This window comes from Topomyia yanbarensis, chromosome 1 (genome assembly GCF_030247195.1).
Source record: "Topomyia yanbarensis strain Yona2022 chromosome 1, ASM3024719v1, whole genome shotgun sequence".
NCBI lineage: Eukaryota > Metazoa > Arthropoda > Insecta > Diptera > Culicidae > Topomyia > Topomyia yanbarensis.
Genome location: NC_080670.1, coordinates 111,054,678 through 111,073,486, shown reverse-complemented (window position 1 = coordinate 111,073,486; position 18,809 = coordinate 111,054,678). Strand labels below are relative to the sequence as shown.

Genomic DNA, 18,809 nt, shown 5'->3' with positions numbered 1-18,809 from the left:
CTTACTTTCGGATATTATAATACATGCCTGTGCGTCATAATGTCCCGTACGTTGCGACGCACTCCATTCGGACGTTATAACCGCGGATGCAATAACACGACTCAGTCCTTTGACCCTCGCGTAGACAGTCAATTTACGGAACGCATAATTGACACATATTCTGTGATATTGGGACGGGACGAATATGCAAACAACGGTGGTATATATGCTTTTGAATATAAAGAAAATTTAGCATTACAAACAGTTTGTGAAAGCACGTGTTGTAAAGCTTTGAAAATACGAAACACCATGCGCTTCCTCCGATAAGAATTTTAATGGAGATGCTTGGTTGTTAGTTTCGATTTGTTGTTTTTGCGAATAACTAACTAACTATTCACCACCAAACCAAAAAAATTGCATATTCGTGACCACCAAACGATTTCATATCGATCTGAATAAATTTGGTAGTGAAATAATGATGTTTCATTTTATTCCGGCCAACTTCACGTTAATTTTTTAATATTTTTTTTATTAATTACCCGCCCACCACCAAACGTTAAAAACCGACTACCAATCACCACCAAACGACCACCAAACGATTAAAATTTAGTTCATCGAATTTCCGCGAATTTTCCGGCCAACTTCACAGAGGTCTATAGGTCACGCCTTCTCTCGGTGTCGAGAGTCGTGTAAGAAAGCATTGGTTTAGTCACTCGTATCCTCACAATACGAACACCGTTGAAAATGCCTGTGAAAAAAATTCTCCGGTTTCATTCGTAATAGATTCTACTTCTCCATATTGCATCATAATTCGTTTGATTTACTATTCCTTTGTGCGCAAGGGCAAATCATGGATACGCACCATATCGCTTCCCATATGCACGGGGATCTTGATTCTTGTGTTATTAAATTCGACCTCGTGTTGCATGTTGTCCTTTGCAATGAAATTTTCTGCCTGTGTCAATCTTCTAAACATAATCCAAACACAGTTTTGACGTGGTGCAGCTGAATGTACGTAACTTCAGCGAGATTAAGCTCCATTTTAACTAACTAAATGTTCCACTTCCTGAACTGTGTGTCTAACACGAGTTTTATTAAAGTCGATCGAAATCATATTATCCCGTAGCACGGGCACTTTTGATTCATTTGGCAGACTCATTTCACTCCGCAGCCAAGGGCAACGATGCAATATTGTTAGTGCACTGATATAGAGAAAAACGCTGGCTTGCTTCATTAGTGCTTATTGGCTGCGTAGCAATTTTTTGCTTCTGCTTTACACAAGGTCAGAAGATATACTACATACTCTTCATGAAACGAACTGATTTTTAGTTATTGACAATTGGTAAGTGAGAACTGAATTGCTTTGTTTGAAAGTTATATGCTTAAAACATATCGTATTTTAACAAAATCACCCATATCTCAGAAAGCAAACAACATAGCCAAAAACAAAAAATAATAGCATGTAATGGCCACATTAGGCCTTTCATTTGAAACTTGTTAAGATCGGTTCAGCCATTGCTACATGACATTAGTGTGCATACATACACACACATGATGGTAATTGAGATAACCCAGATAAATCTGAATCACTGTGACGCAAATCCATCAACAATTAACAGCGCTACAGTCGTTTAAAATTATGCCACATTTTTGTGACGCAGTTCGAAATCAGGGGTCCAGCTTATTGGTAGAACGAGACGTTTAGTACGCTACGCGCTGCTTGTCTCAAAGCTAGAATGCGAGTTCGGAGAGCATTATCGGAGCCAGATAGAGCAGAGCGCAAGGCAGCGTTTCGGGAAGCTAGGGCCGCTTTAAAATGGGAGACCAGACTTAAAAAATCAGATTGCCCCAAAGAGCTGTGACGAGAAGTAGACGCTAATCCCTGGGGCGACGCGTACCGAGTCGTGATGGCGAAAATGAAGGGTTCGACGACGCCAGCCAAAATGTGCCCGAGTAAGCTGAATACAATTATCGAGGGTCTTTTCCCGAAGCACGATCCAACTATCTGGCGACCAAAACCGTACGGCGAAGAAGAAGGAGCACACACGGACGATCGATAAGTAACGATGAGCTCGACAAAGCATCGAAGCGTCTGAAATCAAAGAAAGCCCCCGGTCCGGATAGAATACCAAACGTGGCGCTGAAAGCTGCGATCCTGGCATATCCGGACGTGTTCAGGATGGTGCTGCAGAAGTGTTTAAATAAAGGCTCCCCGAAATTTGGAAGGTATAGAAGCTGGTACTGCAGCCGAAGCCAGCGAAGCCACGGGATCGGCCAATTATGTCTGCTGGATACACTCGGAAAATTCCTGGAAAAAATCATCCTTAACAGATTGATGAAATGCACGGAGGGGGAGCGCGTACTAAGAGGCAGCTCGGATAGCGCAAGAAGCGTCAACAGTGGATGCAATTCGGACAATGTTTAACAGTGCTGAGAAAGCATCTAAACAGAAGTGAAGAGGATATCGATACTGGGCTGTGGTCACGATAGATATTAAGAATGCATTTAACAACGCCAACTGGACAGCCATTGCTGCAGTGCTGCACAAAATGAGGGTTCCCAACTATCTATGCCAGATCCTGAAGAGCTCCTTCTAGAGCAGAGTGCTACTGTGCGAGACCAGCGAAGGGCAGAAGTCAATGCCAGTCACAGCGTGCGTTGCTCAAGGCTCCATTCTTGGTCCAACTCTTTGAAACGGGATGTACGATGGGGTCATAACTCTGCAGCTGCTCAGGAAAGTGAAAATCGTGCGCACAAAAAATAATTAAATTTAAACGACATGTAAATCAATACGAATGTAAACATACAAAGATTGAGCATGAGCATGATGACCGTACAATTCGTAGTTGCTACTCCGTGATTGACTAGAACAAGCGAAATTGCACAGAGAATCAACGAATGGAGCCTGGGAGTAGCTATCCATTCTCAATGTGCCCGTTTCGAACGTTTTATACTTTGAAATACCAATAACGGCGCCGGCCACGTCCTTACAGTCATCGGGGAAGGAAAGGAATGTTAGTGTAATAAACGTTGTTATCCGTAGTAACAATTGAGGTTTCATGGCACTCTTGGAGCCCCTCTTAAAACTTAGAATGCACTTGTAGTGTGCTATAAAACCAGAATTGTTACCTGGGATGGAGACCGTGTATACCTCTGCATCTCCACGTTTGTCACGGGAAGGAGTTTTTGTTAGTAGGATGGGGTAAATAGTTACATAAATCTGAATTCACCTTGATAAGTGATACAATCTATGCAACTCTTAGAGGTTATCATGTGTTCTTTGCTCTGGGCAGTAGCAATTTTGATTGATAACCGACGACCGGTTGAGTTTCAACAACCACGTCGACTACGCCTGTGAACAGTCGGCGAAGACAACGAGAATCATGCCAAATGTCGGCTACCCGAGAAGCAGCACGAGACGTATGCTATCTACTGTTTCGTCATCGATACTTCGATATGAGGTTCCTGCCTGGAGTGCTGCGCTGAAAACCAAGCGGAACCGTGAAAAGCTGAACAGGACATTCCAGCAGATGGCCGTACGAGTCGCGAGTGGTTACAGAACAATATTGTCAGAGGCAGTATGCGTTATCGCCGGCATGATCCTCATCTGCATCACTATGGCTGAGGACTCATAACAAATGTAACAGCTCAAGTACATAGGAAACATGGAGAGGTGAACTTACATTTGATGTAGATTGTGTACGGGCACGGAAGCTTACGGAATTACTTGCATTGGTTTGGATATGCTTCGTCACTCCTTTGTGACGAATGGACCAACAAAGTAGCGCCCTTGACTAGAAAGTCGCCGTGAAACCACAAATTGGGATTTGAGAGATATTCCGCCGCCGGGGAACTCTCCGTCGGTGTAGATTAGGTCCACCGCTGGGGACTAGTTGAGTAGTATGCGACGAAGAACCGGGTTCGAATCATCTGGGTGCCAGTGAACCGGACATCAGGCTTAATCGGAATCGCCGGATCGACCTCATCACCCTACCGGATAGCTCGTGAGTAGGGTAGATGCACAGCCGGGGATCAGACCGAGTAGACCGCGTCGAATAGATATCAGTGGGTCATTGAGGCGCCATTGAACCGGAAGCTACGCTCCACTCCACTGAATGGACTTTAGCACCTACTGACTGGCCCGTAGAGTAGGCTGGGTCGAGTAGATCGGAACAAAGCAGGAAGCTAATCGGCTCACGGAACGAACATCGGTATCGGGAGAAATCTACCGCTCGGTATTGGAAGAACCTCTCTCACCTAGGAATTCTCCTTCGGAGTAGGCCAGATCCAACGTTGGGGACTGGACCAAGTAGTTTGCGAACAAGTCGGGAGCTGAACAAGTAAGTGGTGCTGAATGGTACGAGAAGAAAGTTTCGGTGCAAAATGGCACAAGGGAGCCGAAGGGCTAGGTAAATTAGATATTCTGAAGTTTGCCGCCCAGATTGTCTTCGTAGGGGAAGAGCAATAAGTTGCGACCCACAGCTAGCTTTCCGACTGTTATGCAGAAACTGCCAGCCTGTGTGAATGGTGAAGAACACACCACCGTCGAGGAGTAGCGCTGTAACCCTCCTGAAGGAACTAACTGCTAAGTAGTGGAATTAGAGTGGGTGTTATGCACATATAAACCCCCTCCCGAAGTAATGCCGTAAGGTAGTGCTGGGGAGGACTCAGGTTTTGGGCAAAGGTGGCAGCAGTGGTTTTTGACGAGTCGGGTGGCAACACAAACCAGCTCCCTGAGACGTTAGAGTTTAATAAGTTTTTTGCTGTCCTCAAAAAAAAACAAAAAACTCACACACACACACATTCAGACATTGTCCTAATTCGTTAAGCTGAATCGATTGGTATATGAGACTCGACCAAATCACAAATTTGAATGGAAAATAAGAAAATTTTCTGAACTATACATGAAGATATAATAGCTTATTAAGTTAAAACTATCAGCAATAGTCTAGAAATGTCTCACTCAACATACTAATTTCATAATAAATCCGGTGAAGATAGGTTTTCTGTATTTTATTTTGAAGATATTTTTGTTCCTTCCATGAGAAACTGTCAACGGTCTTCTAGAAATTTTTTGCCCACATACAAATAATTTAAGGTTATATCATTCATGGATATTCACGATAGATTTAAATTCTTCGACATAATTGTAATTTTCAGTGTTTTGTAGTACATGCACCGACTCTTTTAGTCGTAGAAAATTCAGCTTTGGTCGAATATAAATGCAGTAGTAGTAGTACTGTAGTCTAGATAGCCTAAAAAAATAGTAGCTTGTAATATTTTCCAAATTTTTTGAGCGACTGCTAAGATGTAACGAGATGGAAATAACGTTCCTCGATTTTCGATGTCTGGGTGTTAGATTGTTAAAATGATGACTAACATGACCCTATTCCGAGCATATGAGCACAAGGTGTAATGTTTCGTCCTTCGAACATCTTGCTCTCATGTATTTTGTTTTTGACGCATTTATTACCATTTATTACCGCCTTTATTTCAAAACGATATTGAACAGTAGATAAGAGACCCCATCACATCACTCGATCCATTGTCGATTTGATCAAATATGTCGGTTTAACCGAAATCTATAAACAGGTGACAGTAATAGAAACTATAGCGAATTCATCACCCAAAAAGTTAAATAATCTGTAGGGAAGCATACATCTGCAAAAACAAACACTGATATTTAAAAACTACAAAGCATGCATAGTTATGCATGGACCAAAAGCCATTTTCAAAATCTTTCTCGATTTAGCAAAAGCTTTCACTACACCGAACATAGTTTGAATGATGATACATATGCATACAATGCTGAAATATGCTTTCGAAAAAGTGATTTTTCGTAAATATTTGGGAGAAAAACATAGAATGAAGAATTTTTCTTCCTAACATTTACACAAAATCACATTTTAGAAACTATATTTCAGCAGGCAGTCGCGGAAGAACATAAAATGGAGAATCACTAATTTATGTACCAATAATTTACGCAAGTTGACATCATAAGCCTGATAAAAATAAACAGCAGTGTTTGAATTGCCCGTTTATTTCCCCGGTAGCAGTTTATCGTCTTTTTTTCTTCATTAGTGAGTGGGTAACCAAATTTTTACCTCACAAGAACTTGCGAAAAGATTCTGACAATGCAGTATAGAAGCTCCCCCTCAATGACATCCCTTATTATTGTATACCCAGGCAGTTTAGTGGCTATAATAACATATAAGAAAGAATTTCCATCTAATAATTCTATCAGTATTTATTCACACACTTTCCTGTATGGCTATGTGCAATTTATGACTGGTTATGTTATTGACATATCATAACTGTAACTTTATATGTATATAAAAGTTAGCGCAAGAAATTTCTATTTGAAATTTTCAAATCAACAGTCAGACTATAGAAATCATCAATGGGGAAACATGTGGCTCTGCATAAACAACCATGCGGTAGCATGCGGCTAACCGACATTTGTGATTTCTTACCTCGTTCACCATTGTTCTACATGATCGTTGTAAAGTCAGACCGGACTAAGTAGCAAAATCTCAAAAGATGAGATGATGATAGGATTGAATCAAGAATTTCTTCTTCAGTTACCTTTCATTTGCGCCAGATTTGAAAAATATTATCATTAGCATGAATTATGAAATGAATCCATTGAGAATAATACCGTAAAGAATGCAAAGATTCAATCTTTGTACACGTTTTTCTCTGTATCAATGTAATATCGCTTAGTCTGGTCTGGCACAAAACCGACATCATGCATGCGCGTGCGCTTTGTATTCATTTTCCCTGAAGTTAGAATGGACATACGGCATTTGGTAAAAATGCGGCTGCAAATATGGGTATTTCATCAACTTTACTAAAATATGAATAACTCAAAAACGAAGCATCGTAGCTATGTAATGTAAGCGAACGAAAAATTCTACACAAAGCAAGCTACAATCCTATGCAATAATCTGGGGTGCTTTTGAATAAAATATCAGAGATATTTTGGTTTGAACTAGAAAATGCTAGCCGCGAGTAATCATCAAAATTTTAAAAGTTTAGTTGCTCCAAAAAATAGCTTAATTCCTTGCGCAACTTTACACGAGAGGGATTGTTGATATCTTTTACGTAAAAGTTTTAAAATTCGAGAAGTCGCCGCAGCCGATCCTGTAACCTTTCGCCTTAAAGATCCAAATATGCAAAAATAAAAAAAATCATTTTCTTTAAATTTGCACTAGAAGGCCCCTTTAAGAGAAATTTATATTATATAATCAGAAATAGCTATCAGACTAGATCAAGGGAAGGAAAGAATATTTTAACAGCTTCAGTTTATTATAAACAAGGAATGAAATATGTCCCGATATGCATCGAACTACACCAATTTTTTGTAGCTTTCAAGGGGTCATTTAATCGACTTCTTCCAACATTTTGGTGAACCTATTCCTATTCGTGCGAAAGTTTATGTTAAAAGGGCTTCCTAAATTAATTGGTATAATTAAGGTCTTATATGTTGCGGATTGAGAAAATACAGAAATTTTCAGATTTTTCCCTACACAATATTACAAAAGCTTATTAAACAACTTTCCCTAATAAGGTTGTAAAAATTAAAAAGTATTTGAGAATTATTAATAGCTTTAGTAAATGGGTAGTGGCCGTCGCTCCACAGCGCTGTTTATTTTTCATGACTTGCGGTGAGCACGATTTCTCGAATTGCTGAACTGAAAATTGTGGAATAGAAGTTAGTTTTTAGAATTCTTTACAGATTTAACCCGCCGAAAATCGCGCGAATGGCTCGGAATGAGACCCGCTGGTGCCCTAAGACGATTTCGTTAGATTTTCAGAGCAGCGTGCACCAAGTGACGGAAGGTTATTGAAAAGTTTCGTGGAAACGAAAATTCCAGTGATGATGATATTCTTTAACGGGTTTCGAAAGTTTTTTATTTGGTTTTTGGCATAATAATTAAAATCAAAAATACTACTGAGAAGTCACTTTTAGAAAAAGTCGATATGGAACGAAAGTTTGAACTATGCACGCATGCACTTCAGAGGTAGCGCGATATCAAGAGCTACAATTTCAGTTTTTAGTTCTCTGCATGTGTTATCAAAAACATCGCGAAACATAAAGTTCTAAATATTCTCAATCGATATAATATCAGAAGAGTGTGATAAGAGTTATAAGAAATGTCTCATCATACTGTTAGGTGGATTAAAAACGTTTTGCCTTTCTCCTATAGAAACGCTGTGCAATCACTTTGAAAAAAAGACTTTTTAACGGAGGCCCGGAGGGCTGAGTTTCTTATACCATTCGACTCAGTTCGTCAAGTTAGGCAAATGTGCGTGTGTATGTATGTATGCGACCAAAAATAAGCACATCGGTTACTTAGGAATAGCTTACCCGATTTGTTCAAACTTAGTCTCATATGAAAGGTAAAACGTTCCCATAGGCTGCTATAGAATTTCATTTAATTCTGACTTCCGGTTCCGAAGTTACAGGTTGAAGAGTGGGGTCACGCATGAAATTCCCATATAAATCGGATCCGGATTATATCTAAAAGATGCAAAACTTCATGAAATGTATTCGAAATTTTTTGAATTTATAGTTTCAGCTCACTGATTCCCAATTAAACCCACGTTGACCACATTGGAACCGGGAATCGGCGGAACCGGAAGCTTCGGGAAAGTGGTATGTTCCTGAGTTGAATTCACATCTGCTTCTCAGAAATGTCTGACTCGATTTTCACAAAATCCGTCTCAAATGAAAGCTAGAATATTCCTATTGAATGCTATTAAATTTCCTTTGAATCGGAGCTCTGGTTCCTGTGTTACGGGTTGAAGTATGCGGCCACATGCGAAATTCTCATATAAACCGGTAATCAATATATGTATAAATGATGCAAAAATAATTAAAATGAGTTACAAATTGCTTGAAATTGTTGGCCGACACTCTTATATCATTCGACTCACTTCGTTGGGTTCGGAAAACGTGTGTATTCGTATGTGTGAATTTCTGTGTGTGACCAACAATTGCGCATCGGTTACTCGGAGATGACCGAACCGATTTTCTCAAAACAAGTCTCAAATGGAAGGTATTATATGCAGTTTGGCCCCTCACTTACCTTAACACCTCCACTTTTCATCAACCCCACTCCCCTTGGCCACCCTCGCACCCGCATTAGGGCATTGCAAAAAACACTAATTTTTGAAATCTCAAAGGCAAATAGCACAGTAAACTCAAATACCAAGTTTCATATCATTTGGGCAATTTTAGACCTCCGCTCACTTTGCTTGAAGTTTTTGACATTGGTTTCATGGGAAATTACAGTGTGTACCGCATTTTATTTTATTTATTTATTTAACTTCATCTTTGACGCAGAGCGTCATACAGACTGTTATTTAAACTAATTACATATGTACGTTTTATCACAAAAGTCACAGCATATCACATTTACATTACATTTAATATACATAACATTACATATATATTAACATTTATTCAGCAGGTTCCCATACATTAAATTTCTCGTGAAATTCTCGAAAGCAAGTCCCTCTCGGCCAAGTTAACGGTGACAATGCAGCATTTCTCAGTTTCAAATCTACTCCAACCTTGAACGAAATGAAAGGCATCGAGGCTACTTCTTTCCAGTCTGGCACAAGTTTTTTCACAACGGCAGGTTTCTTTCCGAGTGATTTTGTTACCATATCCGCGATGTTCCTTTCAGTAACTGAATTTTTCGCTCTCGTGAAGAATAGCCAGCAGAGTTTAGCAGATGAGCTGGGTAACGAGCTTGACAAATTACCAAGACGAGAAACATTTCTGGAGCCATGCTGCAGTTGGGTTGATGAGAACGGCGACGATTGATCTGAAGGAGAGCTTGCTTCTGTAAACGATTGGGTAACTTCGTACGATCTGCCAGCAATCATTTCATTAATAGCCGCAACCTGTTCCTTCAGTTGACGTACCTCTTCAAATAAATCTAATGCACGGTTTTCGGTTTGTGGTTCAGTATGAACAGAAACAATAGCAGGTCGGACGGGTGCAAAGCTGGAAGACTGCGATAGCAACTTGCGTTTCTCAGAAAATGCCTCAAATCGGCGAACATCGATCATGACATCGGTGCAAGGCGTGCACATCCATAGGATATTCCGCTGCTGTGTACAGCTAAGCGCCTCCTGCACCGAGAGGGCAACACATTCAGCATGGTATTCGTCGGAGCAAAAGCCTTTACAAGTAACAGAGGTTTCGTCCGATTCAATATTTAACAAACATTGGTTGCAGATCATTTTGCTTTTTTCGAGCAGTTCACACACAGCAGCAATCTAGCGATCGGTACCTAGTATTCTGGTCGTTTGTTTCAGCAATGTAGGTAGTGGTGAGTGATAATGGCACCGGCAGTTTTTTTCACTTAAGACACTGAACTTAACGTAGCTAATTTGGCCTCGGCGATGATCGCTTAGGCAAAACTGATTATATTAGCTGTAGCAAAACCACTTAGTTAACCTACGTAAACGTACAAAATACAAAACTCGCACTGTTATCCAGAATAAATCGATGAAAATAACACAGCAGAAACGGAGGCAAAACAGCGTTACGGTAAACACACACAATAGGTACCGCAAATATCTGAATTTGGCCTGCACCAAATCAACCATGTAAAAAATAAACAAAATTCATATTTAGACCTCTTATTCACGAACTGCACTGAAGACTTCTGTGTTAATGCATCTTTAACTCCATTATGGAGAAATGAAGTATTTCACACAGCAATCGAATATTCAATTTTTATTCATCAAAACTCTTCCCCGAACGACTTGGAGTATGAGGAAGTGCCGGAATATCATAAAACTGACTTCGATGAAGTCAAACGTAGACTATGTAGAATAAATTGGCAAACTGTATTGAGTATAGAGGAAATGTCAACGAAGCAGTGACTAAATTCTATTTAATTGTAACGAATTTAATCTCTGGAACAGTACCAGTAAAAAGAAGAAGAAGAACTCAAGGCGGCCAGCAGCCTGTATGGTTCAACCAACATCTGAAAAATTAAAAAAATAAAAAGCAAAAGGCACATAAAATTTACAAGAAAGAACATAGCATTACAAATCGGCAAAACTATCTGGATATTTGCTCCCAACTCATAGCCATTAACACTGCACATTAAGAATATAATCGTAAAATCGAGACTGAAATCAAGACCTATCCAAAGAATTTCTTCAATTACGTGAAAACGAAATTGAAAAGTAGCAACTTTCCATCCCAAATGCATTTTGACGGACATGTAGGAAATAACAATACTGAAATTTGCAATTTATTTGGAAAATTCTTTCAAGAAGTCTATACTTCATATTCCGAAACAGACCGCGACCGCGACTACTTTTCATTTATACCTGAATTTTCAAATGACATTGCCGTCCACGAACTATCTGAACACGAAATTACCACTGCACTAAAAAACTTAGACGCATCAAAAGGACCTGGACCGGACGGAATAGCACCAATATTTTTAAAAAATCTAGCAGAAGAATTCACTCTACCACTACTACATATTTTCAACATGTCACTGAAAAATGGAACATTCCCAGAAATATAGAAATCATCCTTTTTAGTGCCAATTTTTAAATCAGGCGCTAAATCGGACATCCGAAACCATCGTGGGATTGCCATTATATCATGCATTCCAAAATTATTCGAAAAACTAGTAAATGACAAAATATTTCAGCAAATCAAAAATCAAAAAACAAGCAAGCAGCATGGCTTTTATAAAGGCCGCTCAACAACATCAAACCTTTTAGAATTTGTAACATTTACTGTAAATGCAATGGACAATGGCAACCATGTGGAAACACTCTACACAGACTTTAGTAAAGCATTCGACCGTATTAACATACCTTTATTACTCTTCAAACTGCAAAAATATGGCATAGAAAATAAACTATTGAAATGGCTCGAATCATACTTAAAGAAACGTCAACAAACAGTTCGCTTTCAGAATATACTCTCGGAACCAATTTCTATCACCTCTGGCGTACCCCAGGGTTCCCACTTAGGCCCTCTTCTTTTTATTTTGTACGTTAATGACATTACCTTTATACTCAAACATCTTAAAGTGCTTATATATGCAGATGACATGAAACTTTTCATGGAAATAAGAAATGTCGAAAACACTGAAATATTCCAAAACGAAATAAATATATTCCACACGTGGTGTAGCAAAAGTCTTCTTCAACTTAATGTAAAGAAATGCAACTCAATAACCTTCAGCAGAAAAATTTCAAATGTTCCCATTGACATACACTTAGGCAACCAACTTGTAGAAAAATGCAAAATTGTACGAGATTTAGGCGTAATCTTAGACTCCAAGCTCACATTTGTTGAACATTATAATACAATAATAAATAAAGCAAATAGTATGCTGGGCTTTATTAAACGTTTCACCTACAATTTTGAAGACCCTTACACAATAAAATCATTATACAATACATATGTCAGGCCAATTTTGGAATATTGCAGCATAGTATGGAACCCATACACTGTCCTGTACGAAGAACGCATCGAATCAGTCCAAAAACAATTTATTTTGTACGCGCTTCGTAAACTAAACTGGACGACATTTCCTCTTCCATCGTATAAAGGACGTTGCATGCTCATTAATATACAAACACTCAAAGAACGACATTATTTCTCAACGTGTACAATCCGCATCATTACTTTCGCAAATAAAATTTTATGTACCTAGCCGACAACTAAGAACTCGTAATTTATTCCAAGAACAATCTTTTAGGACAAACTATGCTAAAAATAGCCCCATCAATAGAATGATGCGTTATTATAATGAAAATTGTGTAATAATTGACCTTTCCATGTCTAGAAAACAAATCAAATCTGAACTAAACCGTAGAAATAATGTATAGTATATAAGTAAATATTGTAAAACCATTCTATGTAGTCTACATATGCTTGACGAAAAATAAATAAATAAATATACGTTCACCCTAATTTCTCAGAATAACTTTTTTCTATTCAAACAAACCGCACCAATTTTTTAGCATTTGTTTTGAAGCTTAATCAATGATGTTTCTCGAAATTTAGAAGTCCTAGTGCGATTTGCTCGTTTGTTATGGTAGTTTAAGTGAAAAAGTGATGTCCCATATTTATAAGCTCACCTTACTTTTTTGCCTTTCTCATATAGAAAGGTTATGCAAAGAATCTGAACATCGTCAATCTAATCCCGGTCCATCCCCACATCACACATCATCCTTCCCTAAACCCACCTTCCCTCATCAATTAACCTACTCACCACCCCACCCCTAGTTCCTCCTAAATAAACTTCCATAGTCGGTCTGGTTCGAAATGATTTTGAGTTTGAAAACTACTTTAAATTTGAAACTAATTTAAAATTTGTTAACAAGTTGAAACTTTTTGGCGAGATCCGGACCTCCCGAACCCTCCTCCTGGATCCGCTGCTGGGTTCAAGTGTTTCAGCTACGACACATAGCTTTGCAAGTTCGTGGCTATCAATCCAATCGTACTGAATATGTAATGGACATTTCCACCATTATATTGAACATAACCAGCCATGGAATCGCACAAAAAAACCAGTCATAAATTCGCCGACAAAAGGTCATGATTTCGTTAACTGAACATTTTACGAAAACCATGACCAAGTTCCTTAAATTATGAATAATAAACCTCGAATTCATGAAACTAATTGAGTTTTCAAAAAACTAGTTCGCTCCGAATATATACATAGCGTTAAATTAGAATGTTTGGTTAGAGTACTGTTGTTGTTCCCTGGACATGTTTAGTTTTTGTTGTGATTCTAGTTCATGATTTGGGAATATACAGCCGAAAGTCAAATGGTGTTCATGATTTCAAGAGCTTATTCGCGATTCTTGTGATTTCTCATCACGTTATTGTGCTATCTTATTCATAAGTTCACTATCGCATTTTTCTGTCAGACTAGCGGGTTTAAAACTCATAATTTCAGGATCTTAGTAGCGATTTTTGTAATTTCTATTCACGTTATCGTGATATTTTAGTTATGAGTAGAGTGATTCATGTTCATGATTTCAGGGTCTAAGTCAGATATCAGCAGTTTTACCATGGTATTCGTAAATTCTCTTGTGATTGTGTGCCTAATTGTGATCTATTACTTTTTGGTTACTATCGGTTTTACATTTCTTACAAAAGAAATGTATAAGATTCGCTCAAACTTTGAAAACTCTTTCCGAGGCCCGGAGGGCCGAGTCTCATATACCAATCGACTCAGCTCGACAAATTGAGACAATGTCTGTATATATATATATATATATATATATATATATATATATATATATATATATATATATATATATATATATATATATATATATATATATATATATATATATATATATATATATATATATATATATATATATATATATATATATATATATATATATATATATATATATATATATATATATATATATATATATATATATATATATATATATATATATATGTGTGTGTGTGTGTGTGTATGTACAAAATGTCATGTAATTATCTCAGCAATGGCAGAACCGATCTTAATGAAACTAGTTTCAAATGAAAGGCCTAACGTTGCCATTTGACACTATTATTTTTGATTTTCGATATGTTGTTTACTTTCTGATATATGGGCGATTTTGTCAAAACACAGCAGGTTTTTTGCAAATAACTTTCGAATAATACAATATTGTCCTACAAACTGCACATAAATAGAATTCCCAAATAAAATACTCGTGTGGGGTATCCTATCTTATTTATTCCTTTTTTATTTCGACTATCTTAGTCACATTTTCTTTTTTGCATTTTAGCGACATTCAATTAGCTAGAGATTACTGGGTAGGGAAAGTCATGAAAATTGAAGCCATAGTACTCTAGTGAGAGCAAGGATGTGAAGTATACAGATCGACAAACTAGAAGTGACAGGGTCATTGGAACAGGCTTAATATCTTACGGGCTTAACTTTTGTCTTCTGTTGATGAAAAAAGTTAAGCCCGTAAGATATTAAGCCTGTTCTAATGACCCTTCCACTTCTAGTTTGTCGATCTGTATACTTCACATCCTTGCTCTCACTTGAGTGCTATGGCTCTAATTTTGTTAACTTTCCCTACCCAGTAATCTCTAGCTAATTGAATGTCGTTAAATTATCTTATTTGAATTAAAGTTTTTGTAGTATTTTGAACCACATTTCAAAGAATTAATATACAACTACAATATAAAAATTCTCCGTTAATATCGAAGAATTCTAGAAAATTTACGTTATGCGAACTTTATTTTCTCGCAGTACTAGAAACTGCTCAATTTCTATCTTCCTATACTCAACACAATTTTGCATTTATAATAATCCAATTGCATGGTCTTTCCCAGTTGTTGACAACGTAAATTTCAAGAAATTGAAGATATAACCTAATATAATTTTCGGCGTTTACTAAAACTATCGCTGGCAGCACTGTTCAAGCGCAATCTAATCACGTTAATTGCGATAACCGCCGTTATGCGGATATTACTAACAACTGTTAGTGCTGAAATGAAGTTCCAATTATTAGACTGTCTTACTTTAGTAAGCAAATCTTGTATAAATCAAAAGTTATAGCTTTTCAAATACGTTGTGGTTTGTAAAAAACATGGACATAAATTTTATTAAAAATAAAATTAAATAAAATCAGTTAAATAAAATTAAACTTCCAAATTATAGTACGTTTGATCAATCAATGTACTAGAGCCAAACAAAAATATACTGCATTAGACTACAATGAAGTTCATGTGTTCCAAATTATGCGGTGTTACTTGCAACAGGTAAAATTTTTGGCCATCCTGAAAGTTCATACTCCCATTAGTGCTTGTGCATGTTGAACATTATTCTAAAGTTTCAGCATTTTTAGTTATACCTCCTTGAAGTCGAAAAGTGTTGCAAGTAACCCCGTTTGACGGTACATTTTTTTGCTAGAAATGTAAAAAATATGTCTAATTTCCACAGCAAAATACATAGTTTTCTTGTCCATTTTCACAATAAATCTCGACTTTTCTGACGTGGAATTCCACACATGTAATATTTTCGGTGTTGAGATTACTATACCCTAAACAGGGTTTTCACTGGACCTGCTCCCTAGTATATATTGTTTACTCACCTCAATTCTATTAGTGGTAGAAAATTGACATCTAGCAACAGTTTAAGACTTGGAAGTGTGAAAACTAGCAAATGGCCGTTGGACGCATATCCGATCAGACAAACGCTATCTGAAAGAAAATAATTTTAAAGGAATAATTTTTAACGTGAAAAGAGTGCGGGTAAAATACAAAAATATTACTATTTGCTGGTTCTATTACACTAGTTTACAAGAAAAATGAAGCTTCAAGAAAAAGTATTTTTTAGACTAATTTTGGGTCGCTGAACACGAAAATAATATTCATTTTTTTTGTTGAAAGAAGCGATTTTGTGATTTTCTCAAAAAACTCGTTTTAGAGCACTTTTTGTAGTTTTTAGTCAATATTTCGTGTCAAAATCATTCAATTAATTTAGTCAATATGCAGGTTGAAAGGTGCCGAGATTCCCTTTCCAAAAACATATATGTGTCGATGATATGTAAAATTTTTAGTGCTGCAAGCGACCAAAGTTTAAAAAAAAGTGCATTTTTGAACATTTTTAAAAGTTATTCATTTTTAAATGATTTTTTTCACCGAAAAACAATTTTTTTCGGACCTTTTAGAATCTGAGATGACAGATAATATGTTTACGTTAATTTTAAGCCTAATATCGCTAACATCGGATGGAAAATGTTGATGCTATGGCACGTTGAGCGAAATGGAAATTTTATGATTTTAGCGGACCCTGCCCTGGTGCGGCGGTTTAGAGGGTGTAGCACTGGTCTCATAAGCCAGCCGTAAAATATTCGAGTCCCTATCGAGAAGGAGTCTCAGTGGGATCGTAGCACTAGCCACGTAATATTCTGTGAACTGAGAATCTACTGTGAACCCTGTTGAAGCAGAAGGCGATAATTCCTTTAATTCGTAAAATATGTACTCACAACAGACAAAACAAAACTTTTCCAACGATATTTCCGCATTTTAAAAAGAGAACTTAGTTGTATAGGGTGACCATACATCCTGGTTTCCCAGAACATGTCCTGGTTTTACATTGTCTGTCCTAGTGTCCTGGGAAGTCGAGGAAAATGCTTGATTTGTCCTGGTTTTTCTCCTGTAAGCCTAATATATTTCTATCTGGGGAGTGGGCGTAGCGTATTGGTAAATCGATTGCCATGTACGCAGCGCACCTGGGTTCGAGTCCCGACCCCGCACATAGGGTTAGACATTTTTCCTAAGAGATTTTTCTAACCCGAAGAGGCGAATGACCTTAAGGTTAAAACCTCTTTAATTGAAATAAAAAAAGAAGAAAAAAATCTATCTATTCAGTCTTCGATTTTCACTATGCTCTAGAGCGCAGTAACGACTGACCGCAATCATAACTGCAACGTATACTCATCCTCAATCGGAATGTGACAAACAAAACTTAATATAGTCGAATCTCCCAATTGTACCTTTCGATGGTTCTTTAAATCTCCCAAGAGTACCTCGTCAATATCGATGAAACAATGGTTACCAGCGCTTCTCCTTGGCATAAATCGTCATTCAATCCGGGACTCGAAGAATTCCCTTTGGTACCTCTGAAAAGACACATCGGCATTTTGGTGCTTCTGCTTCTACTTGAGTTCTCTTGCTAGTGGCTTTTTTTCGTCTTACTGGAAATCCATTCCATAAAAAGAAAAATAGCACCTAATCAGTCGCTCTGCTTGTCAACAGTGCAGTGAATCAAACGAACGTTTCTACCTAAAGTCTGCTGTCTATATGTACCGTGCCAGTACTATAAACAAGCAAAGCAATCGAATAATAAATATCGTTCAAAGCCAGTGTGAACAATAAAGCACCGTTAATTTCATCGATACGATATCGATCATTCATTTCAAGATGTTTGAAACTCAACAGCAAAATTCAACAGCAAATTTGCAAATGCAGTTTAGACTATCGGAAGTCGTCGTTATACAAGCTCACTACACTCATTACTGATAACATTTAAAACTTTGGCTATAACGGAAAGCTACGCAATGGAATACAACATGCAATACGTCGTTGAGCATGATAGGACCAAGATACCCATTTATAACGACAATGATAAGATTGATATGCGTCTGCACGATCAACACTTGGGTACTATTAAGAAATTTATTACAACCACCATGTCGGAATAAGTAACGGTGGAATCCTTTAAGTTTGAAACCCGGAGAAAATTTAGGTATTTCCAACGGTTTTTATTTCGTGAGAATGCGAGTGACCTATTCCTTCATATCTGAACTTTCAATTCAAAGCAAAACGCGTGACCAAATCTCAAATCACGCTGTGCACGTATGAAGGACAGACTCCTGCGTGTACTACGTTGTTATACAAGAAGACACACTACGAGAAACCATGTACACAAACCTCTAACGAAGCAATATCAACTGCAAGCATACCCTTCACACAGCCCTTAATCAACATCAACTAAATCACAAACCATCGGAGTTGCAGCTCAGGCACAAACGAATACTGGAACAACAGAACGTACGCACAGCGTGAACGATCATTGTGATGTACCTACTACTTCCCAAACAACTGCCAGCACCACCGATATTAAAGTAAATAACAAAGAACACGGATACGCGATCGTGACCCGTAGGCCCTTCAAGCAACTCAAACCAGGTAATCGTGAAAGCCCATACAACATTAACAGCGAGAATAGCATGAACAAAAACGAGGGAAATGAACCAAACATTTCTTTCATCGCGACGTGCATGAA

General features: G+C 37.8%; 1 protein-coding gene across 1 annotated transcript in view; it reads right to left on the bottom strand.

Moving 5' to 3' along the window:
- The window catches only part of LOC131694260 (syntaxin-binding protein 5), a 2,823,745-nt gene that overhangs the window by 658,235 nt on the left and 2,146,701 nt on the right, over window positions 1–18,809 (bottom strand). Inside the window, exon 19 of the mRNA XM_058982823.1 lies at window positions 16,111–16,219. Coding sequence (XP_058838806.1) covers window positions 16,111–16,219 — 109 coding nt within the window. The remainder of the gene's footprint in view (window positions 1–16,110; window positions 16,220–18,809) is intronic.